The 25317-nt window shown below is 45.5% G+C and overlaps 1 protein-coding gene across 1 annotated transcript in view; it reads left to right on the forward strand.

Moving 5' to 3' along the window:
• dock2 (dedicator of cytokinesis 2) overlaps positions 1-25317 on the forward strand; it is a 152473-nt gene that overhangs the window by 28276 nt on the left and 98880 nt on the right. Inside the window, exons 22-24 of the mRNA XM_083651749.1 lie at positions 15697-15805; positions 16621-16691; positions 18687-18793. Of these exons, the coding sequence (XP_083507875.1) occupies positions 15697-15805; positions 16621-16691; positions 18687-18793 (287 nt within the window). The remainder of the gene's footprint in view (positions 1-15696; positions 15806-16620; positions 16692-18686; positions 18794-25317) is intronic.

The following is a 25317-nucleotide window of genomic DNA, read 5'->3' on the forward strand; positions in this document are numbered from 1 at the left end:
ACACACACACACACACACACACACACACACACATGCTTTGAAGGCGCAGATTAAATTTGTCCTCCATTTTTGACCCATCCTGGCTCGTCCTCCATGGTCAGGCCAGGAGTGGTGGGCAGCTGCAGTGAAGTGCCCGGGCACCAGCTGCTTCCAACTGTCACTGTTCTTGCATCTTTTTAGTGGCCGAGGTTCTTTCTATGGAGGAAACCCCAGGTGAGCAGTAGCACGCAGAGAACATGCAAACTCCACACAGAAAGGCCCTTTTCACGAGATAGATAGCCCACCTGGCCACTAGGTGGCATGGGGAGACATAACCCCAGTGCCAACAGTGACCCAGGCAGGTCACCTTTTGCCTTAGTGTGTAGTAGTCAAACACAAATAGATCAGTCATTGTCAGAAATGATGGAGAAATGTGTTTTCACAGAGTTTTAGACATTGTCATTTTAACGTACAGTTTGAATTAGTGTGCAGTCAAGGTTGTCCTGAACACAAATCTATCAGTCATTGTCAGGATTGTTTTTGGCCTTGCGCCTTTGGGGGGTGGCTAAAACCTCTTTGAGCGTGCCAAAAATGCAGGACAACTCTGCATGTGTGAGTGTGTGTGTGTGTGTGTATCACATTATCGCTCCAGTGCCCCTGGATTGACTGTGCTCCAGTCACCAGCCTCCCCTGGGTATCGCTCAACCGATAAATCTTCACTCCCCCCCCCTCTCTCTCTTTCCTTTCCTTTCCTTTCATCCTCTCCTATTCCCCCAACTGCTGCTGCAGACAAACTTAAAGTTACTGTGCATCTAAACTACCTGCTGCAGACAAACTTAAAGTTACTGTGCATCTAAACTACCTGCCACAGACAAACTTAAAGTTACTGTGCATCTAAACTACCTGCTGCAGACAAACTTAAAGTTACTGTGCATCTAAACTACCTGCTGCAGACAAACTTAAAGTTACTGTGCATCTAAACTACCTGCTGCAGACAAACTTAAAGTTACTGTGCATCTAAACTACCTGCCACAGACAAACTTAAAGTTACTGTGCATCTAAACTACCTGCCTCAGACAAACTTAAAGTTACTGTGCATCTAAACTACCTGCCACAGACAAACTTAAAGTTACTGTGCATCTAAACTACCTGTTGCAACTATCCGTGCGTAAATGAGCGCACTTGGAGAGGCGCGCCTGGACAGGCGCGTTCACAGCCACAGGAGTACATCTATATGCACGCGCCCAGGCACGAGCGTCAAGAGCGCACCCAGCGCACCTGTAGCAGTGACGTCAAGTCACACCTACACATGTTTTCTCAATGGACTCATTAACGGGGGGTGGGGTTTTCTATATACTATGCTCCTCAAATGATTTCTTGTCAGTGTGTAAAAATAAATGAACGAAAGAGAACACCACTCTCAGTCTGCCTTCTTTCAAACAAAATGATGTCTGCAAAAGCTGGTGCCGAAACCCGGGAATAGAAAGAAAGAAAAGACGAAAAGTCTATTAGTTTGCATGACAAGAAAGAAGACAGAACAATGGCTGATCGTCTGAAAGCAAAGAGATCTTCACTCCGCGCATCTGTAACAAAACAACTAAACAAGATTGACGATGAACTTGGTAAAAACCAACCAGATACCGACCTACTGGAAGAATTGATGGAACAACTAATGATGAAAGAGGAAGTTTTATACGGAGTGGACGCGGACATTGAGGAACAAACAAAAACGGAGGAATTGGAGGAAGAAGTGACAAGAGCTCTTGAGTACAAGGAACAGATCACACTCAGAAAAACTAAAGTAAGAAGAGCTATGAGGAGAGCGCATACAGATGAAGCTTCGTCTTTAGAAGCGGAGCCCGTGCGTAATAATGTGAAACTGCCAAAACTTGTGATTGATCGATATGCTGGAGATATCAGCCAGTGGCAGTATTTTTGGGGACAGTTTGAATCAGCTGTGCATAAAAATCCCCATCTGACAAAAGCAGACAAGTTTAATTATCTGAGGTCATATCTCACGGGTGCAGCCGCTAATGTGGTTGCAGGCTTGCCATTGACTGAAGCCAATTATGATAATGCAATCCAATTGCTCCAGAACAGGTTTGGTCGAAAGGATTTGGTTATTAATGCCCATATGACCAAACTCCTAAATCTTACTCCTGTTAAAAATTCCACTGATGTTAAAGCCCTCAGATATTTATATGATAACTGTGAAATCCAAATTCGTAGTTTGTCTTCTATGGGAGTCGTTTCCAACACGTATGGTAGTTTGCTGTGTCCCATTTTAATGAAACTCATACCGGAGGAACTGACTGTGGAATTCAGCAGACAAGTAGAAGAGGATGATGTCTGGAAGGTTGAAGAATTGATGGGATTCATTCAGAAAGAGGTGGACAGCCGAGAGCGCGCCGCCAACATGAATCAGAGCGCAAACAAGGAGCGCGTAAAGGAACGTGAAAAGGAACCACATGGCGCATGGGAATTGCGCACAAAACGACATAATCAGATGACAACATCTGCGCTTTATTCCTCAAATCAAATGGACAGACAATATTGTTTTTTCTGTGAGAAATATGATCATCTGTCTAAACGGTGCAATGAGATGTCTGTGCCTGACAAAAGAGACAAATTGAAAAAACAAGGAAGATGCTTTGTGTGTTTTGGAACTCGACATATGGCTAAAGATTGCCGTACCAAAGGCATTTCTTGTGAAAATTGTAATCGACGTCATCACAAAGCCCTTTGCTCCTATGATGGAAATGAATCGACCAATATAAATGATCCAGCTACTGATGCCGTGATTACAATGTCTCCAACTGAATCAAAACGAGAGACAGTTCTCCTTCAAACTGCGACTGTCTGGATAGAGACCCCAGTAAAAAGGCAACTCACCCGCTGTTTGTTTGACGGAGGGAGCCAGCGCAGCTTTGTGTGCCAAAATATCTCCCGTGCGCTAAACCTCCCCAAAATAGGTGAAGAGACTCTTAAACTACACACATTTGGCTCTGGTGTACCAAAAACTATCACCTGTAATAAAGTAAAACTAACATTGAGTAACATCAGAAATGGCCAAAGTGTAGATCTTGATGTTCTAGAAACACCACGAGTTTGTAGTTCTATTATGAGGGTGGCGGGAGAAGAATTACGCAGAGAACTGGAGCGCAAAGGCATGCAACTAGCTGACACGGCCGTGAGTGGAATGGAGATGCAAGAACTCGGAGTATTGATCGGAGGTGATCATTACTGGAAAATTGTGTCTGGAAAATTAGAACGCCTCTCTGGATCATTGGTTGCGCTGGACAGCAAATTTGGATGGCTCATACAAGGAGCTGTATCCATGCTGAATGTAACCTCAGAAATAGGACCCACAGATGTTGGAGCTCTACACGTGAGTGTTGGACTGGAAGATCAAATAAATCAAACACTGCGCTCCTTTTGGGAAACTGAATCCATCGGGATTGTAACTGAAAAAGAATCAAAGAAAAGTGACGAGGAGACAATGCAGATTTTTGAAAATACTATCCAGTTCAAAGAATCAAGATATGAGGTAAACTTACCATGGAAAAATGAAAACAATGACCTATCTTCCAATTATCATGTTGCTAAAAGACGTTTTGATCAGCTTATAAAAAAGTTTAAAACTAATGTGCCACTTTTTGACAAATACAGTGCAGTTATTCAGGATTACATCAACGAGGGCATAGTGGAATATGTTAAAGAGGTCAAAACAAATAATCCTCTTTATTATCTTCCACACAGAGCTGTCATTAAAGAGGAGCGTTTAACCACTAAGCTCAGAGTGGTGTTTGATGCCTCTTCAAATGCTCCTGACTGTCTATCTTTGAATGATTGTTTGATGACAGGCCCTAATTTGAATCCTGAATTACTCAGCATCCTGTTAAAATTCAGACAACATAACGTGGCATTTATGGCTGACATAGCAAAAGCTTTTTTGCAAATATCAATTCGTGTGCAGGACCGAGATGTATTAAGATTTCTCTGGATTGATGACCTGCCCAAACCCAATGAAGAAGTCAAAATGAATATTATGCGCATAACCAGAGTCCCTTTTGGCGCATCACCCAGTCCTTTCCTTTTGGCTGCAACCATTAGACACCACTTGAAAAAATACCAACAGCAGTATCCTACTGTAACATCTACACTGGATAAGTGTTTATATGTAGATGATCTGATCTGTAGTGTACCTAGTGTACCAGCAGCCGCCAGCTTATCCATGCAAGCTAAGAGTATCATGCAAGATGCTGGAATGATGCTATGCAAATGGAGCACCAATTCTAAAGAGCTGGAAAACCTGTGGGAGGAAACAATGGAACACACAGTAAGAGGAAAAGTGGAAGTGAAAAATGCTGTGTTAAAGGTTCTTGGACTCACCTGGAGAACGGAAGAGGATGACTTCATTTTTGATTTGACCAATTTGATTGACTTTTTGCAGAATAAAAGAAACACAAAAAGAGGCGTGCTACAAGCTGCTGCGCGCATATTTGATCCAATTGGATTTCTTTCTCCCTTTACCATCAGAGTAAAATGTCTTTTCCAGCAAATGTGGGAACGTGGATTGGAATGGGACAATGATCTTCCTGATGACCTTTCATGTCTATGGCATCAGTGGTGCACAGAGCTGCCTGACATCAGAAAAATAAACATAGCCAGATGTTATCATGCAGCGCTTGTGGATCAGAACGCATCTGTGAAAAAAGAAGTACATGTTTTCTGTGATGCCAGTGAAAGAGCATATTGCGCAGCTGCGTATCTGCGAGTCATACCAGAAGATGGTGAGTGCACAGTAACTCTTATAACATCTAAAACAAGAGTGGCTCCTCTGAAAAAGGTCACTCTACCTAGACTTGAATTACTTGGTGCCCTTATTGGAGCTAGACTTAGTCAATACGTCATCACACATCTGGACATGGAAAAGAGCCAAGTAAAACTGTGGACTGACTCTATGATTGCTTTGCATTGGATAAAGAGTTCGGCCAAACAGTGGAAACCCTTTGTGGAAAACCGAGTCAGAGAGATACAGAGTTTAACTGAACCTGCACAGTGGAACCACTGCAGTGGAATTGAAAATCCAGCAGATGTCGCAACAAGGGGGATCAGTGTAAACAAATTAAAAGAAAATTCACTTTGGTGGACTGGTCCAATGTGGCTCAAACAAAGAGAAATTAATTACTGTCAAAAAGAAACTGAAGCACCTGAAGATCAAATTGTAAAAGAAAATCTAGCTGTAGTCGAAATTACAAATTTGGCAAATTCTGAAAGCTCAAATAAAAATGAATTGCTGGAGTTGAAAAACTATAGTGATCTTAACAGAGTTTTGCATGTAACAGCTTGGGTCAAAAGATTCATAAACAATGCAAGAGGAAAACAAAAATGCACTGGAGCATTGAAGAATGAGGAAATCACTGAAGCAGAGCTTTATTGGATTCAAGTGACCCAGAACAAAAGTTTCTCTGATGAAATTTCACGTTTGAAAAGAGGTCAAGAACTAAATGCTCACTCTAAAATCCAGCTTCTCAGACCTTTTTTGGATGACCAAGGAATACTCAGAGTGGGAGGTAGATTGCAGATGACCAACTGGAAATTTGAAGAAAAACATCCCTGCATTCTTCCTGCAAATGAGACATTTCCAGAGTTAATAGTGAAAAAATGTCATAAACAAGTGATGCATTCCGGTCTCCAAGACACCCTTAATCAAGTAAGAGAGAGATTCTGGATAACAAAAGGACGACAACTGACGAAAAGAATGGTACATGCTTGTCTAATCTGTCGTAAATACAAGGTCAAACCTGCTCAGCAGATTTCAGCACCTTTACCTAGACAGCGCCTCGAGGAAGCGCCTCCTTTTGAAATCATAGGAGTGGATTTTGCTGGACCTTTGTATTGTAAATTCCACGACAAAGCTTACATCGCTCTTTTCACCTGCGCAGTCACCCGAGCTATTCATTTAGAATTAGTGACTGATATGACCACTGAAAACTTTTTATTGGCTTTTCGCCGTTTTGTGTCACGCAGAGGACTTTGTCACACTATTTACTCGGACAATGCAAAAACATTCAAAAGAGCTGACAAAGAATTGAAAGTATTATGGGATTCCCTGTCATCAAAAGAAATACAGGAATTCTTTGCAGAAAAACGAATAACATGGAAATTCATTGCTGAAAAGGCCGCTTGGTGGGGTGGCATGTGGGAGAGAATGGTGAGATCAGTGAAGACCTGTCTGCGCAAAGTGATTGGAAAAGCATCCTTGAGGTATGAAGAAATTGAAACGCTTCTGACAGAAGTTGAAGCTGTTGTTAATTCTCGTCCTATCACTTATACCCACACAAGCAGTGAGGAACCTGTCCCACTATCTCCATCTCACTTTCTGATTGGACAGCGTCTGACCACGCTTCCCTCAATGGGCAAAGCAGTATCAACAGTACCCGATGTAAATCGTGACCAGTTGAACAAGCGATGGAAATACAGACAGCGAATTATGAATAAATTCTGGATTCAATGGAAAAAGGAGTATCTGATGGAATTGCGGTCAGCCCACTGCTCCTCTTCTGTAAAAAGCTCTATGGATCTAAAACCTGGAGATGTTGTATTAATCAATGAGGATAAACTGCCCAAACATCTTTGGAAAATGGGAAGAATAACCGAAGTCTACGTCGGCAGAGATGGAAAGGTGCGTTCTTGTCTTGTTATGCTACCTTCCAAAATTAATCTGAGAAGACCTGTACAATTACTGTATCCTCTTGAATTGAATTAATTGATGAGTTGACAGGAGTCAGTCTCATCGGCCGGGAGTGTTGCAACTATCCGTGCGTAAATGAGCGCACTTGGAGAGGCGCGCCTGGACAGGCGCGTTCACAGCCACAGGAGTACATCTATATGCACGCGCCCAGGCACGAGCGTCAAGAGCGCACCCAGCGCACCTGTAGCAGTGACGTCAAGTCACACCTACACATGTTTTCTCAATGGACTCATTAACGGGGGGTGGGGTTTTCTATATACTATGCTCCTCAAATGATTTCTTGTCAGTGTGTAAAAATAAATGAACGAAAGAGAACACCACTCTCAGTCTGCCTTCTTTCAAACAAAATGATGTCTGCAAAACTACCTGCCTCAGACAAACTTAAAGTTACTGTGCATCTAAACTACCTGCCTCAGACAAACTTAAAGTTACTGTGCATCTAAACTACCTGCCTCAGACAAACTTAAAGTTACTGTGCATCTAAACTACCTGCCTCAGACAAACTTAAAGTTACTGTGCATCTAAACTACCTGCCTCAGACAAACTTAAAGTTACTGTGCATCTAAACTACCTGCCTCAGACAAACTTAAAGTTACTGTGCATCTAAACTACCTGCCACAGACAAACTTAAAGTCACTGTGCATCTAAACTACCTGCCACAGACAAACTTAAAGTTACTGTGCATCTAAACTACCTGCCACAGACAAACTTAAAGTTACTGTGCATCTAAACTACCTGCCACAGACAAACTTAAAGTTACTGTGCATCTAAACTACCTGCCTCAGACAAACTTAAAGTTACTGTGCATCTAAAGTTTGAAAATTATCCCCCTATAAGGACTCAGCAGGCCAAGAGGCGATCAGGTATTCATGGGAGTGCCTGGCGCTGTAGGTGCATCTGTACAGCTCCTCCGTCAAAGACTGGCGGCCATTAATAGTTAAATAGGCGGCATGGAAGATTTATTAGCTTGTCAAACTGGCTTTGTGTTCAATATCTATTAAAGAGTATATGATGTTTACTTCAAACAAATATGTTGGCTACAGCACTGTGCACCAGGTTTCATTCACCCTCTCTTTCTCCTTCACGCTCCATAACTTGTTCTTACTTCCCAGTAGTCTGATGTAGTTCATCAGTTGTTTCTGTTTCTTTTTTCCTTCCCCTGAGCGCCTGCTATGCTACATACCCCCCAACTTCCCATTCCCTGTCCTCTTTCCCTCCATCATCTTCAAAACTCCCTTCCTCTCTGAACTTGACTCCTCTTTTCATTTCTTTCATTCCTTCCGCCCTTTACTTTTACTTTTGAACTCTTTCAGGGTTGCATGTTAATGCAGTCCCCCCCCCCTCCCCTCCCTCTTCCCCCACTTGCAAGTGGGTCAAAAATCAGTGGCTCGCCGCATAGAGCGCGTGCCGTAAGGCTTACTGCTGGAATCCACAGAGAGTGGCTGCGCCGCGGTCCGGTTCTGATCAGCTTTTGTTCCCTCCTCTGCACGGCTTCAAACCCCACCGGGGACGTTTCAGGAGCAGAGCGTTTTGTCTGACCGAGTTTTTGGACTCGCAGAGGTGGTAGGATAAATATCCCACCATGAGTAACTACTAGTAGGGCTCGGGGAGGGGGTGTCGATACAGCATAGTATTGCGATATTTCGTGTGGTGATATATCGTATCGCACGAATGCCAGTATCACAATATGTTATTATATAAATTGTCAGGTGCGTGCAACATTTATGACAGGTGATAGGTTTTTTATTAAATGAACAGACTGGGTTGACAAAGTTTTCCTTTGGGGACATAATTTGCAGTGGAAAAAAGGTAATAAATCACAATATCGCAAAACTCAATATTGCAATACTGGCATATCACAATATCACAATACTGTCGTATCATGACTTAAGTATCACGATAATATTGTATCATGTGGCATCTGGTCATTCCAACCCCTAGTAACTAGGCTACCTAGTTAAATGGCTTCTTTTATTGTCTGTTTTAATTGTGTTTATGTGGCAGAGACACATTGAGCTGTGTCAGAGAGAGAGATATATGAAATGTGAGAGATTTATTTTTGCCCTTTGCTTCATAATGTCTCTGGATGTATTTATTCTCTATGGACGAAGGGGGAACAATGAATTCTTAGTAGGAATCAACATCATCCATCTCCCTTACTTCTGCCTGCCAGCCAGCCCGAGAGGTGGTGGTCAGGCCCAAGAGTGTTGAGGCAAGAGTCGACACTGGTGCTTTTTTGACAACAGCGCTGCCACCATTTTGGCCTGAAAAACACTTCCTTGTGCCAATGGAATAACATCAGAACATTCATCAGAATGACAGCCAATCAGAGTATTCGCCTTCAGGCCAAAATGGCGGTTTTGCTGTGCACTGATGTTGCAATGGAACGATGTATTAGCTGCCACTTCTTATCAATGTAACTTCTTTAGTCAGGCTTTAACACACACACACACGCACACACACACACACACACACACACACACACACGCACACACACACACGCATGCACACACGGCTCAGATGGTGACCCTGGCCTGACCCCCAGAGAGAGAGAGAGATTACTTTCTTGTGCTGTAGCCTACAGACACATTTCAATCCAGTTATGGGCAACATGGATCAAAGATTTGCGGCTGTGTTTTTAGTTGTTATAAACATCCATCGTCATTATTTTGTATCTATATTTCACATACAGTGCCTGTTGGCAGGAGGAGAACACGCTTGCATTTCGTCTCCTTGTGATATACGATCACGAGCCTGCACAGGGTGTTTTATTTTGAAAATTGCCCGTATTCTCTATGCCTTTCCCGTATCTGACAGTCCTGCCAGGTCGATCTGTCAAAAATAGACTGAAAGCGTATTTTTAGTGGAGCGCTGCTTCTGGATCTCACCGCGGTGCGTCTGCTGGAAACATAAGCATTGACTAGAGTGGCCGCGATCAGCTCCAACGGTCGCCTCACAGCCCGAATATGACACAGTCACACCTGGTGGAATCCAGTAAGTCCTTCCAGCAGCGACCGGGGTTGGAACCCGGCCGGCGGTCTGCTGATGATCTGCTCCATAACTGGCCAGGTCTGCCTCCTCTGAGGGCCACGCCCTCGGGTTCACCAACAACCTTGCAGCCACCTGCGAGTCTTGTCTCTCTCCAGCTCCTTGAAACGGCTGCTCATGTTTTTGGTGACTGCACCAAGGAGTTGGCTCTTCAATCCATCAACATGAAAGTTAATTTTAAAAAGTTTGTTTTAAAGGCAGGGGCAATGTGCAATTAAAACATGTCACACAGTGAACAGGATGGACTGAACCCTTTTATGAACAGCTAATTGAACTATATCAACAAATGTTCTTAGTTTCCCTTTTTCATTTGCTACCTGTCAAATCTATCCCTGCTCCTCTGGCTGAAGCTCTGGTGCTGCGCTGCATGGAGCTGTCCCTCCAGGGAGTCCTGAAGAAAGCCTTCTGAGCTCTCTCCAGCTGTTGAGGCCATGCTTGTGAGCATGAGCAGTGCAGTCTCAAAGGCCTGTAAGGCTTTGGGGAGTGTGACACTGTCTTCCTGAAGCTTCAGACTTCGACTGCAAAGACAAACAATGCCACGTCTACACTATACTAATAACTCAAAACAATACAGAGGGGAAAAGCATGGGGGGAAACTGACTAGCTCAAAACCTTCAGGATATCAGTACCACACAAACAGGAGGACGTCTGTAGTCCTTCGATATCTGAACACCCTGCTTCTCTCTCCTGATCATGTCTACGCCACGGACAGATCTGGACAAAGCACACACATGCCATGTTCATGTCTTCCCCCCCAGATTGGTCGGCTTCTATTCTGACTGCATGGAAGCAGGCTGCTGGTATAGAGACACTGCATGAAATAGGCCACGCCCATCACGGGGGAAAGGCTCCGTTCATTTCCACACACTGTCATTTTCCTTGAATTAAACATAGCTAAAAGCTGTTGTGTGGTGGGCTGCGCAGACAACAAATGTAAAAAATCGCCAGTTAAAGTTTTTTTGTACTCCTGAGCAAAACAAGGAAGCCATTGAGAATTGGCGAGAAGAAAAATGTGGATCTAGCTGTCAAGGAAGTAAGTTGGAGTGTTCATCTTCCGTATATACGATCTTTTTCTGCAACACGCAACCATGCACGTGACATAGGAGAACGGCAGGATTGGAGGGGGGCTTTCTGTTTTCCCCCGTCTTGGGCGTGGTTTCTGAATGATGACGCGTTACGCAGTGTCTCTATAAGCTCTGCCGTTGACCGACTCTTTCAGTCGGCAAGCGGAAGAAAATCCCTTTCCGCTCCCTGCAAGCTCTGCCATTGGCTCCGACCCGCTCTGACCATTAAGTCGGAACGGAAAGAGATTTCCCTTCTGTTTCCTGCGTGTCGCTCTCACATGCCTCCGCTGCTGTGAAACAACAACATCAACAACGCTAGCTCGTTGCTACACGCAGAAAATGGCAAGACTTTGATGGGAGATTTGGATTGTGCAATAAAGCACGCCTGCTTGGTACTTTCAGTGGGTGGTTGTAAAGCAGAGCCTTTCCCCCCCGCTAGTCCAGAGTGAGAGAAACAGCAGCCAGACTCTCTCCTGCATGGGTACAGCGTGAATCGGAGAGAGTCTGGCATGAAGTGAGACTAGTCGTCTTCCAGATCTTAACGCTGGGGGACCCCACTTAGCACTTTGAGCTCTCTCCAGGCTTTGGGCCGATAGTGGTACTGGTACTGGAGGAGGAGTCGCCTGTATGAAGGACACATTAGTATAGGTAATACAACATTACTGGGTTAAACATGCTTTAATTTCAAATTAATGCAGTGACACATCATTCTCTTATCCCCATTTATGGCATCTATTGCTGCCAGTTCTAGTCCATGGGCAAAGCACTGGATGTTAATGAAGTGGCGGACATCTTCCTAGAGTAGAGTAGATACCCCCCACCTACGCCTCCCGTCCATCACCGAGGCTCTGAAGCCGACTCACTTGTGCTTCTGGGAGGCAAACTTTCTGAAATACTATTTGCAATTATGTCAAATGTTTTTTTTAACTACCATCAAACATCTATTTATGAAACATAACAAAATTTCACCAACAAATGTTCCTTCAAACTATGTTCGAAGCGTTTATCTTACCAGCATTAAGAGCTGCACAGCGTCCGACAGCAGTGGCATACCGCCAAGAACACATTCTTTGGCTCGCCATCTTTCAGCATCCTGATATATCAACTCCCTCAAGGTCAACTGAGGCTCACATTAGTCTCACAGTCTGTCAGGACACTGAGGAACCTGGCAGGCCTTAGGTCCTCCAAGAATGCTCCTCCAAGGTCCTCATATGACCATGGCAAACCTTAAGACAGACAAATGGATAGCTTTTATGAATCTTAATAGATACCCATGTATAAATGAATAAATAATACATAAATTAAACATCATTTGGCCACCTTTGTTTTTAAATCATAGCCATAGAACATTTATAGAATATTACAGAAGTTGACTAGGCCGAAACATAGGATCGCCAATCCCGTTCTTCTGTCGAAGAGCAATCACACTGGAGTATGCAGTAAAAATTTTTTTTTTTAAACATGATACTCTGTGGTAATCAGTTTTGCGATCACCTGACTTGCCTCAGCATTCATGTTGGGTATACGCCCCTGCAAGGCCCCAGAGGGAGGAGATGTCGGCAGCCCTCTTAACAGCCATCCAAGCTAGATGCTGTCGGCTCTTGTTTTTCGGAAACTTGATGTGCCTTTGAAAAACGACCCTGTTTTGTCTGCCTTGTTCTCAAACTTGCTGCAGAAGGTGGAATTGCATAGTTGGCATTTCGCCCACATCTTCTCACGCCAACCAACTAAACCCCTGTTTGCAGGATCATTCGCTCTCACTTCAGCTCATAAATTGTGACTTTACCCACCTCCATTTTCTCCAGAGTGACAACTCTGATTTCTTTCCCTCACCACTTGGCGAGCCTTATTGTTGAACCATGTCTTGTCAGCTCTGCCTCTCTTTTTGTCCTCTGCAATGAGATTGGCTATGGATCAGTCCCGGATTGTCCATCCCTCCATCACACACAATATCCATTTCCAATAGCCTTCCTCCCTCTCTACTTTGCCTCCCACTCCCCTTTCCCATTTCATCTCTCTCTCTCTCTCTCTCTCTCTCTCTCTGTCTCTCTCTCTCTCTCCCTCTCTCTCTCTCTAGTCGGGTTTCCATCCACCTGTTTTTATGTGAAATTTCAATTTGCGCATAAGAAAAATGAGTGGAAACGCTGCCTAATTTTGCAAAAGCCTCCAAATATTGCAAAGAAGTTTTCACGCTTGAGGGAAGCGGAAAAGTCGGGTGTATCGATAAAAGAAAAATGCGAAACGTGCGGTGGAAACAGTTTAAGCGATATTCTGTTGTCTCTCCATTCAAAAACGGGCGGCTGTGGCTCAGGAGGTAGAGCAGGTCGTCCACTAATCGGAAGGTTGGTGGTTCGATCCCCGGCTCCTCCAGTCCGCATGTCGAAGTGTCCTTGGGCAAGACACTGAACCCCAAATTGCTCCCGATGGCGGTGCCAGCACCCTGCGTGGCAGCTAGCCGCCCTCGGTGTGTGAATGGGTGAATGTAGGCACATTGTAAAGCGCTTTGGATAAAAGCGCTATATAAATGCAGTCCATTTACCATTTACCAAAAACCACAGCAGTTTGCCTTGATCACTGCAAAACATGACATGCCGTGTAGCCTACACACAATAGGGCTACACACGGTTAATAATGGTAAATACGCAGCACAATACCCGCCGTGGTAAACAGAAGAAGACTGGGATATTAACTTTAAGGCGACTCACTTCTAGAATTGAATGAAATTGTATTCACTTACTATCTGCTCCGTGGATTATAACTTTATGCTTGCTGAGTGGCACCTTGTAATCCAGAAATGGCGTTATGGTACCTTTGTCTACTTGTAGATCATCAAGAAACTTTAAATGAATAACGTTAGATGTGTTTAATAGAGCTGTATATCGGGTCTAGCAGCTGATCAGCAGCTCAGACAGCCTCAAACACCAGGTGATTGACAGCTCTATAATTCGCATAATAGCAGTGGATGGAAACACGCATTATTTATCATTTTCTTTTGCCGACTTTCTGAAAATTTGATTAAAAGTTGCAATACATTTGGATGGAAACCCAGCTACTTTCTCTCTCTCTCTCTCTCTCTCTCTCTCCCTGTCTCTCTCACTCTATCTCTCCCTCTCTCCCTCTCTTGCTCTCTCTACCACTCCCCTTCTCCTCATTTCTCGATATTATGCCTTTTCTGTTTCTCTCTTTGTCTCCTCCCCATCTGTTTCCAGTAATTCCTGAACTAGCTGTCTGTGCGCGTGCGTGTGTGTGTGTGGGCGTGCATGCGTGCGTGCGTGTGTGTGTGTGCCCATATGAACCAATGTTATCACACCACCTCCGACCCTGACACATCTGGACATCTTCACGCACATACTGTACACGCGTGCATGCACACAGGGCTGGTGGATTAAGCAGGACAATGCGTCTATAATCTTAGCTGCCTTCTGCAAAGACCCCTCTGATAATACCTATGTGTTACCGCCTAATCCCTCCCCCCTACGCACTTACACACACATGCTGAATACCATGTGCCACATGCTAATCCTTCCCCAGCACTCATAACTTCTATTGTAATGAACATCTGCACAGCTTCACTGATCACAGAGAGAGAGAGAGAGAGAGAGAGAGAGAGAAAGAGAGAAAGAGAGAGAGAGGAGGCATGGAAGGACAGGGATGAAAGGATGTGTGTGTGTGTGTGTGTGTGTGTGTGTGTGTGTGTGTGTGTGTGTGATTACACAGTGATATGGATTATGTTTTTGTTTTTTAAGTGCAAGGATATCTGTTCTAATCATAGCAGTCAGCATATTCGAACATTGTTTGGTTATTACCTCATCAACATAATACTGCATTGAGACTGATTGAAATGTATAACAACAATAGACCTTATTCGCTAACCCTGCACGCACCATATTGTTGACATACCGTCCTGCGCGCACACAGCGCTGCAGCTGACAACTAGTAACAGCCTTATTGTCGTTTCTGTTCCATTACAAAATAGCGATAGTGATGACAGCAATAAAAACCCCACAGTTGTTGTTTGTATGCTGCCGTTAATGCCTGTAATAAATAAACAAAAGAACAAGGTGAACACACTTTGCTGTGAGGAGCTGTCAGAAAGTTTCACCTGTCTCTCCTCCTAACTATGCACACACCTCTCCTGTGCTGCTGACGTATCCTCAGTCTCGCTCCCTTCACGTCTGTGGACGGTAGAGATAGAAACAAACCACGGGGACTTTATTGCTGTCGTTACTACAGCCACGTGTAACGCAGGTCACCATCCGAGCGCAATTGGAACGATACAGGTAACGCTAACGGCGGCTAGCTTCCTATAAACGCTGCTCCACATAGGCTGTCACTTGAGAGCTGCTGCACTATGTCGATCAATATGTCGGCGGTGATGTCAGTCGAATAAGGTCTATAGTAGGTTGGGAAAGAGTGAGGCAGGAGGGAATCAAATGGCTGGTTATGGCTGTATATGCAATCATCACCGCTCATGTATTTTGCAGTATACCACCACATCTCTTTAGAACATATTTCTGATATCTTACAGAAATACTTTCTGCTGCAAATTGGATAGTACCAATTCAATACAAAACAATTTTCCTTTATGAAATAACTTTTTGCCCGAGACTCAAGCATCCTCACATAGTTCAGGTACACAGAGGTGGAAATAAGGCTGTTAATGGATATTTACATCAAACTTGGGCTTCATCTCATCCTTGTTTTGACTCTTTGGTCTCAGGTTCTCTCTCCACTTCCCTCTCTCATTGATTGTGCATCTCTCCTGATTTATTGTCTTTCATCTCCTCTATCCTTCTCTAATCATCTCACTTCATGCTTTCTCACACTCTCTCTCTCTCTTCTGTCCAGGCTGTACGAGGGGAAGGAGCATGGGGAGTTTGAGTTGTCACTGAGGAAGCTGTTTGAGTCCATCAACAGTCTGATGAGAACTGACTTCACCACCACGCTGCTGCTCAGGGTAATTGCTCTCAACTCACCTTGCTCCCGTCCTCCTCCACCATCTCCTTTGCATCGTCCTCTTTCACCTCCCCATCTCTCCTCTCATCCTCATGTGTTTTCAGGCACATCTCTCCTCTCATCCTCATGTGTTTTCAGGCCCATCTCTCCTCTCATCCTCATGTGTTTTCAGGCCCATCTCTCCTCTCATCCTCATGTGTTTTCAGGCCCATCTCTCCTCTCATCCTCATGTGTTTTCAGGCCCATTTCTCCTCTCATCCTCATGTGTTTTCAGGCCCATCTCTCCTCTCATCCTCATGTGTTTTCAGGCCCATCCCTCCTCTCATCCTCATGTGTTTTCAAGCCCATCCCTCCTCTCATCCTCATGTGTTTTCAGGCCCATCTCTCCTCTCATCCTCATGTTTTCAGGCCCATTTCTCCTCTCATCCTCATGTGTTTTCAGGTCCATCTCTCCTCTCATCCTCATGTGTTTTCAGGCCCATCTCTCCTCTCATCCTCATGTGTTTTCAGGCCCATCCCTCCTCTCATCCTCATGTGTTTTCAGGCCCATCTCTCCTCTCATCCTCATGTGTTTTCAGGCCCATCCCTCCTCTCATCCTCATGTGTTTTCAGGCCCATTTCTCCTCTCATCCTCATGTGTTTTCAGGCCCATTTCTCCTCTCATCCTCATGTGTTTTCAGGCCCATTTCTCCTCTCATCCTCATGTGTTTTCAGGCCCATCTCTCCTCTCATCCTCATGTGTTTTCAGGCCCATCTCTCCTCTCATCCTCATGTGTTTTCAGGCCCATCCCTCCTCTCATCCTCATGTGTTTTCAGGTCGCCGCTCTGAAGTACGTGCCAACAGTCCTGCATGATGTGGAGAAAGTGTTTGACGCCAAACTCCTCAGGTGAGCTTACACACATGCATGCATGTACACACACACACACACACACACACTCTCTCTCTCTCTCTCTCTCTCTCTCTCTCTCTCTCTGACCCCGCTCTGCTCCTCTGTCTGCCCCTGAGTGAATTGGCAATTTCTCACACCACCTTTTGATCCCACTGTGAAGCCGACAAACAGAGCCCATTCTTAAGCCACTTCCTCTCCTGCTCCAGCTTGATGCTTGGCCTCCTCCAGAGCCAAATGACTCGGAATGGCTTATTTAACCTCCGCTTGACCCAGGATCTAACATACAATCTAGCGTTTAGCTCAGCTAAAGATCAGGGCGTACGTCCCAGACCGGCCTGCGGTGTTAGCAGCCTGGAAAAGACATGTCTCGGCTGCTTCACTTGTCCTCTAGCAATTTCACAGCCAACCAATGAGTCGTCGTCTTTTCCACGACCTTATTACTTTGGTGAAAGCTGATGTTAATTGACATTCTCTTGACTTGGCTGGTTCCATTTCAAACGCTCTCTCCCTCATGATTTCCCTCCTAACCTCTCTGCGACCCGTGTGTGTTTGTGTGCGATTGTGTGTGATTTATTTGTGTTTGGCGGATCAGCCGCATCTGCCAATTCAGTCTCTGGAGTGGCTAGGTGTCAACACAATGTCACAACACACACACACACACTCACACACACACACACACACTCACACACACACACACACACACACACACACCCACACACACACACACACAGACGGACGCGCACATAGCCATAGCCATCCGAAATTGATCGGTTGCCTCAGGCACATTTTCCAAAAGCAAGCCACGTGAATTACAATTACTCTGCATGAGGTGGACGTCAAAGCGTTGTCTCTTCTCCAGTCCAATCAGTAGACCTTCAACTCACCTGTGGTGTGCTTCAGAGAGCAGACACAAGCACAGGCACCGTCAGCTCTGCGTGTATCTCGGTTGCTCTATGTGTCCTTTGGGGCTATAGGGCACAGGCTGACATTTTCATGTTTTAATAATTAGACTGTGCTGCTCAGATGATTCGCGCAGCTGATTAGTCTCCGGCAGCCACCGCCGTGTCTCAGTGCGTCCCGTCGTCAGCTTACACATGTCACAAAGTGCTACGAACCTTGTTGCTATTGTTCGTTTCGGGGAGCGGAGGTGGCGCATTCGTTTTAGTCTTTTGCACAATTAGTGGAAGCGTTGCTGGAGTCTGCAGCACGGCTTAATGCGAGGAGGCAGAGACACAGAGACACAGAGTTGAGACAGAGACACAGAGACACAGAGTTGAGGCAGAGACACAGAGTTGAGACAGAGACACAGAAAACAGAGGCTTTGCCACGCTCTGAAAATTCAATCTTTCTAAGCGGCGTCAGGGCTTGCAACCAGCCCGTTTAATTATTCCGATATTGAATTTGGGGCAGACGATGAGTCAAACCCGCATCTTCATTAAAATGTGTTTAGGCTCTGCGCTCTGGGCATGGCACGCTCTCCTCAGCTCTGCTCAGGCCTGTGCTGTGCTGTGCTGTGCTCGGATACAACCATCGCTTCTGGCACACATGACTAGCTGCTGTGCTCCATGTTCAGCAATAACCTTGCACTTTTGTACACCTTGATGATCCAGTAATATGTGGTTTAACTCTCTCTTTCATCTCATCTTTTCATCCAACATGGTAGAATGGAATTAGGTTCATAATTGAGCCTAGTGTTATTGGTAATATCCAATAAGCAATAATCTGTGGAAAATGATTTTTGATCTATTGTGCTGAATGCATTTTCATAAAATACGCCGCTGCTGATCTCACTGATTATTATTAATTACTCACACACAAACATACACACACACACACACACACACACACACACACACACACACACACACACACACACACACACACACATGCACACGTACACAAACAAACCCCTCATATTCCTGCCTCCAATATTCATCCCTTCCTCCCTGTTCTCTCTGTTTCATTTTGCTCTCTCTCTCTTTCTCTCTCCAGTCAGTTGCTGCATGACTTCTACACCTGTATCCCTCCTGATGTACTCCAGAAACAGAAGGTGGCCTCCATGACCCTGATCGTCAGCAGCCAACTCTTCCAGAGACAAGGTGCGTAAATGTCACCAGTTGGAGGCCTCGATACTGAGCAGCTGACCTATGGCAAGCTAGCTGCTACAGACGCTAGTGCTCAGAGCCACAGCAATCGACAATTATGCTTTGTGTGTGAAATCCTACAGAGCAATAGCTGCATCTCACTTAAGCGTCAAGATCACACTAGAAGTGCAGTGTGTAGTTCCAGTCTGCAGTGTGCAGGCTGGTCACAAAACTGTTCGCAGTATGCTTTATGACCAGCGAGGGCACTCTCTGCTCTAAGGGTGTTGTCTTTATATAGCTGTTCACAGTACTATGCTTGATGACCAGCGAGGGCGCTCTCTGCTCTAAGGGTGTTATCCTTACAGCTGTTCACAGTATGCTTTATGACCAGCGAGGGCGCTCTCTGGTCTAAGGGTGTTATCTTTATATAGCCCAGAGTGTGATGCTAATATTGCAAGGCTAATGGTTCCATTCCCACTGGGGCAATCCGTAATAAAAAAATATATTCACTCATTGTACAGTGAGGCAAAGCAAGTTCATTTCTAGAGCACATTTCATACAGATAAATTCAAAGTGTATTACATAAAATAGATACAAGAAAAGAGCATGCCGAAAATTAAGACATGCGCCTATTTCACATCCCACCCACCAATCAGCCATTTTGTGTCTAAAATGCAGGAAGTAACACAGGGTGCAAGCAAGACATTCATTCGAGTGCTGGGACTGGACCAGCTGCCCCTGCAGTGGAGGACAGCAGGCTTTGCTTCTTTGTTTTGCTTCTTGCCTTTTAGACACAAAATGGCTGATTTGGGTGGGACGTGAAATTGGCTAATTACATTGTGAAAATGATAAGGTTCATGTTAAAGAACAAGCCAACTGCATTACATTAAAATAATCAAGATATTTTAACAACCTGAAGGAAACATAGAATCAAGTGTGTTACTTCTTGGTATTTCCAGTCACACTTTAGTGAGTGAATCCATACGCATATTTCTATCTCTTGACCTGACAACTTTCAGATCACACAGATGATTTATTTCTCCTCCGTATCTCTTGACCTGACAACGTTCAAGGTTGGGGTAAAACCATCAATCAAATAGAAAATGCCTTCTAAAGCTTCCCTTCCCCCCCGGTATAAGCGCATCATCCCTAGCGACATCACAGTAAAAAAACAATTTTCGCTATATTTTTTGCGGTAGCACACTAACCACTAGAGGGCACTTGGTAGAGTGCATACTGTACCTCAGCCAACCTTTCTGAAAAATGTCATTGTGTTAGGTGAATCCATTTGGAAGTTAGGCACCTTTTTGCAATTGGTCAGGGCCATTGCCACTCCCCCTTTTGACCAGTGGGCGTGGAAACAGGGGTGATGACATGACCTCCTGGAGTCCTGGCCAACTCTGTTGTTGGCGGAGGTAATTACAGTGCTGCTATGCTCAGCCCACTGACATTGCAATCAGTGCAATGGACGTCAGTCGGCTAACGTCTGATTACAATCAGCGCAAGGGCACTAACTCCACTGGGTAAAGGTTGCATCCACTCTCTCTAGCTGCTATGATTGAGATAATAACAATAACGTCACCCAAAATAGATATTCATCCAAACAGCCTGTGGCATGTCTGCCGGCTGTTTCTGCTCCTTGTTATGTAGAAAATCACTTTAAATGACTTTATATTTTGCACTTTATATATTTGTGATTGCTTTTCTGTATTGCGTCGTCTTGCATACTTGCATGCTAAGTCAAATGCCTCATTTGCGTAATCTGATTACTTACTAAGTGAATCTTGAATTCGCCCAGATGGAAAATGTCGATGAACTTCATCGCATCAAAATAGCAGAGGAAATGAGTGCAGCGTTCAGAGCTCAGTGGCTGTTGGTTGGTGGTGCAGATGGAGGAGGATAAGTGCTATCAAGATGACTGTCGCAGGTGGTACCCGCTGTCTCCAGAAGGAGAATAGGGAAAATTACCTCCACCCTGAGGCAGATGAGAGGGGCATGTTTTTGAAAGGCTGCAGTTCACAACTGCCTTTTCTGCTGCCTTTTCACACTATATGCCTACTCTGCATTCAAATGAGTTTTGACTACGTTGGATTTAATTGGCTGGAAAACACGGTGTTGATTGTATAATACCTTTAAGTGCACTACACATCAGTGATCAAGCACCCTCCTCACCCATCACAATCAACCCCCTAATTTCCGTTCAGCCCTATTATGGCAGTCTAATTAGCTGCTAGTGGGCTGATAAGTGGTGCTTTTCCCCCTGCAGAGAGTGATCGAGTGGGCTAATGCTGGGCTGCTGCGCTATGTGATGTGGACTCAATAAGGAAAGGCCAGGGCTGACTGAGGGCTTGGTAATAGACTGTGAGTGAGCGCGCCGCACGCTGTTTGGTTTAGGACAGACACCTGAATGAATGAGATTGAGATATGGGTACAGATGTGCTCTATTTTTTGGCACCAGACAGAGAGCACATAAGTCACAGACATCAGCATTTGCATATACGGTACACTAGGGAGTGATTTGGGGGGGGGGGGGGTGTCAGGGGTCGATACAGCGTAGTATTGTGATATTGTGTGTGGCAAATATTATTGTATCACACGGATGTCAAGTATTGCGATATTTTATTATATAAGTGTCAGTGCATGCAACATTTAAGGTTTTTGTGACAGTATTGGTCAGTCTGTCTGCTTGACAATCCCGTTTTGCTGGAATAAAAATGATCGAAGTAAGATGAACAGACTTTATCGCATTAGATAAAACTGATGTTTCCTTTTGGGGGACATAATTTGCAGTTGAAAAAATGGTAAATCGCAATAGATAACAATGTATCGCTTTTTTTATCACAACGATATTGGACTGATAATGGGCACTCTGGTGATTCCCACCCCCTTAACCTACACATGCATTTGTTTCAGAGTGATTGATGTAGGCTGTATCTGCTGTGTGTACTTTTACATCATGCGTGTGTGTGTGTATGCAGCGGTGCATACTTAAAAAGGGGGGCGTGTGTGTCGTCTTTGCCGTCTTGATGGTTATGGATGATGTTTTCTGCTCAGTGGAGCTGTGGCTCCGCTCATCAGTCAGCCCGCTGCTGAGCCCAGTCGGTAGCCGGTCCGCGGCGCCGGTCCTGCGCTATCGATCCCGGCTCGCGTGATTGATTCCCCGCGGGCCGAGACGGCGGACTGTGGCCCCGCCGGCCAGCTGTCACCGCGCTCACAGTCACACTCTGTCACCAGGAAAGCAGGCAGGCAGGGAAGAGAGGGATGAGAGGAGCAGGAGAGGGAGAGGGAGGGGAGCAACCAGGAGAAGAAGAGCGATCAGGAAGGAGGGGGATGGAGAGGGAAGGAATGATGCCAAAACGTTGTGTATCCATTTTGGCAAAAATTCATCAGTCAATATGTAAAAAGACACAGATGACGACTGTGTCCACCACCTACTTTGTAGGCAAAAGTCTTAAGATGACTTATAGCCTCAACAGTAAACCATAATGTGTGTGGGAACAAGACAGGGGAACGGTGGTAAGTGGTAAATGGAACGCATTTATACACTGCTTTTCTAGTCTACCGACCTATCAAATTGCTTTACAGCACATGCCTATGTCTACATTCACCCATTCATACAACAATGGTGGCAAGCTACTAGGGGTGTCACAATATATCGTCCCACGAAATTTCGCGATAGTAAAACGTCACGATATGTATCGTTGAGATGAAATCTCATATCGCGAAAAAAAGATTTTTTTTTTTTTTTTTTTTTTTTTTCAAAAATAGACTAAGAAACGTCTTTGTTTGTTGAAGTTCAATGTGTGGAAAGTAGTTCAGTTGAACAAGTCTCTGAAGAGACACATGAGAAGTTATACAGGAGAGAAACCATTCAATTGAGTTTCTGGCAAAACTGTTTACTTGACAGGAAAAACTGAAGATGCATAAAAAATAGATTAAGAAAAGTCTTGTTGTTTGAGTTTGAAGAAAAACTGAAGATGCATAATGAGAATTTATACTGCTGAGAAACCTTTTACGGTAGTTCAAAGTAAATCTAAGTGACGGTGTAACTCATTCTATTTCAAGATAAGTCTTATCTCCAATCTCATGTTTTTTCTAGTTGTTATTGTAATAACAATTTCCCACAACAGCATGTTTTGTATTTGTGCATTTCAAATAAAATACTACTTTTCCAGTCATATATTGTCATTATTCAAGTTTAAAAAAATATTGTTAAAATCGTATCGTATCGTATCGTTATCGTGAACCCAGTATCGTGATACGTATCGTATCGTGAACTGAGTGTATCGTGACACCCCTACAAGCTACCATGCAGTGCTGCTGGCACAACCATCGGGAGCAATTTGGGGTTCGGCATCTTGCCCAAGGAGCCGGGAATCGAACCACCGACCTTCTGATTAGTGGACAATCCGCTCGAACTCCTGAGCCACCCGGCGGGACAGAGAAAGATAGAGGAATGGTTAGCAAACGAGGGGGACAGAAACGGGGGAAGAGGAGGGGAATGGAGATGGGGAAAATAAGAAAGAGAGTGATGACACAATGATTAGCAAAGGAGGGACGGGGCGAGGGCGGTAAGTAGAGGTGAGGGAAAGATGGATGAGAGAGGGCTGGGGGAAAAGCCAGAGGCTGGTTGAGAAGGAGGGAACGAGGGATTTGACTCAGAAAAAGAGAGGATGGAGAGAACAGGTGGGTGGTGGAGAGGATGGAGAGAACAGGTGGGCAGTGGAGAGGATGGAGAGAACAGGTGGGGGGTGGAGAGAGGATGGAGAGAACAGGTGGGTGGTGGAGAGAGGATGGAGAGAACATGTGGGTGGTTAAGAGGATGGAGAGAACAGGTGGGGGGTGGAGAGAGGATGGAGAGAACATGTGGGTGGTGGAGAGAGGATGGAGAGAACAGGTGGGTGGTAGAGAGAGGATGGAGAGAACAGGGGGGTGGTGGAGAGAGGATGGAGAGAACAGGTGGGTGGTGGAGAGAGGATGGAGAGAACAGGTGGGTGGTGGAGAGAGGATGGAGAGAACAGGTGGGTGGTAGAGAGGATGGAGAGAACAGGTGGGTGGTGGAGAGAGGATGGAGAGAACAGGTGGGTGGTGGAGAGGATGGAGAGAACAGGTGGGTGGTGGAGAGGATGGAGAGAACATGTGGGTGGTGGAGAGGATGGAGAGAACAGGTGGGTGGTGGAGAGAGGATGGAGAGAACAGGTGGGTGGTAGAGAGGATGGAGAGAACATGTGGGTGGTGGAGAGGATGGAGAGAACAGGTGGGTGGTGGAGAGGATGGAGAGAACAGGTGGGTGGTGGAGAGGATGGAGAGAACAGGTGGGTGGTGGAGAGGATGGAGAGAACAGGTGGGTGGAGAGAGGATGGAGAGAACAGGTGGGTGGTAGAGAGGATGGAGAGAACAGGTGGGTGGTGGAGAGGATGGAGAGAACAGGTGGGTGGAGAGAGGATGGAGAGAACAGGTGGGTGGTGGAGAGAGGATGGAGAGAACAGGTGGGTGGTGGAGAGAGGATGGAGAGAACAGGTGGGTGGTGGAGAGAGGATGGAGAGAACAGGTGGGTGGTGGAGAGAGGATGGAGAGAACAGGTGGGTGGTGGAGAGAGGATGGAGAGAACAGGTGGGTGGTGGAGAGGATGGAGAGAACAGGTGGGTGGTGGAGAGGATGGAGAGAACAGGTGGGTGGTGGAGAGGATGGAGAGAACAGGTGGGTGGTGGAGAGGATGGAGAGAACAGGTGGATGGTGGAGAGGATGGAGAGAACAGGTGGGTGGTGGAGAGGATGGAAAGAACAGGTGGGTGGTGGAGAGAGGATGGAGAGAACAGGTGGGTGGTGGAGAGAGGATGGAGAGAACAGGTGGGTGGAGAGAGGATGGAGAGAACAGGTGGATGGTGGAGAGGATGGAGAGAACAGGTGGGTGGTGGAGAGGATGGAAAGAACAGGTGGGTGGTGGAGAGAGGATGGAGAGAACAGGTGGGTGGTGGAGAGAGGATGGAGAGAACAGGTGGGTGGAGAGAGGATGGAGAGAACAGGTGGGTGGTGGAGAGAGGATGGAGAGAACAGGTGGGTGGTGGATAGGATGGAGAGAACAGGTGGGTGGAGAGAGGATGGAGAGAACAGGTGGGTGGTGGAGAGAGGATGGAGAGAACAGGTGGGTGGTGGATAGGATGGAGAGAACAGGTGGGTGGGGGCAGCGGGGAAGAGACAGACATGGCTTGGGGAGAGAGGAAAGAAAGGGTGGTGCGATAAAGAGGGAGAAGACTTGTTTTGACATTAAACACTCAGAGGCCATGAAAGTTTAAGGCACACTCAATCAGTCTGTCAGCTGACCGGCATGTCATTGGTCAGCATACACAACCCTGCACACACACACACACACACACACACACACACACACACATGCGTGCGCACACACGCACACACACACACTTGCTCTCCTCTCCTCCAGCCCACTGCTTATTTATTTATTCGATTCATTTATAAATTTGCCCGTTCCATCTCGATCCCTGCCTCGCCAAATGAGGCCTGGCACTCCCTCTAATTGAG

This window comes from Poromitra crassiceps (assembly GCF_964638095.1).
Source record: "Poromitra crassiceps genome assembly, chromosome: 15".
Lineage (NCBI taxonomy): Eukaryota > Metazoa > Chordata > Actinopteri > Beryciformes > Melamphaidae > Poromitra > Poromitra crassiceps.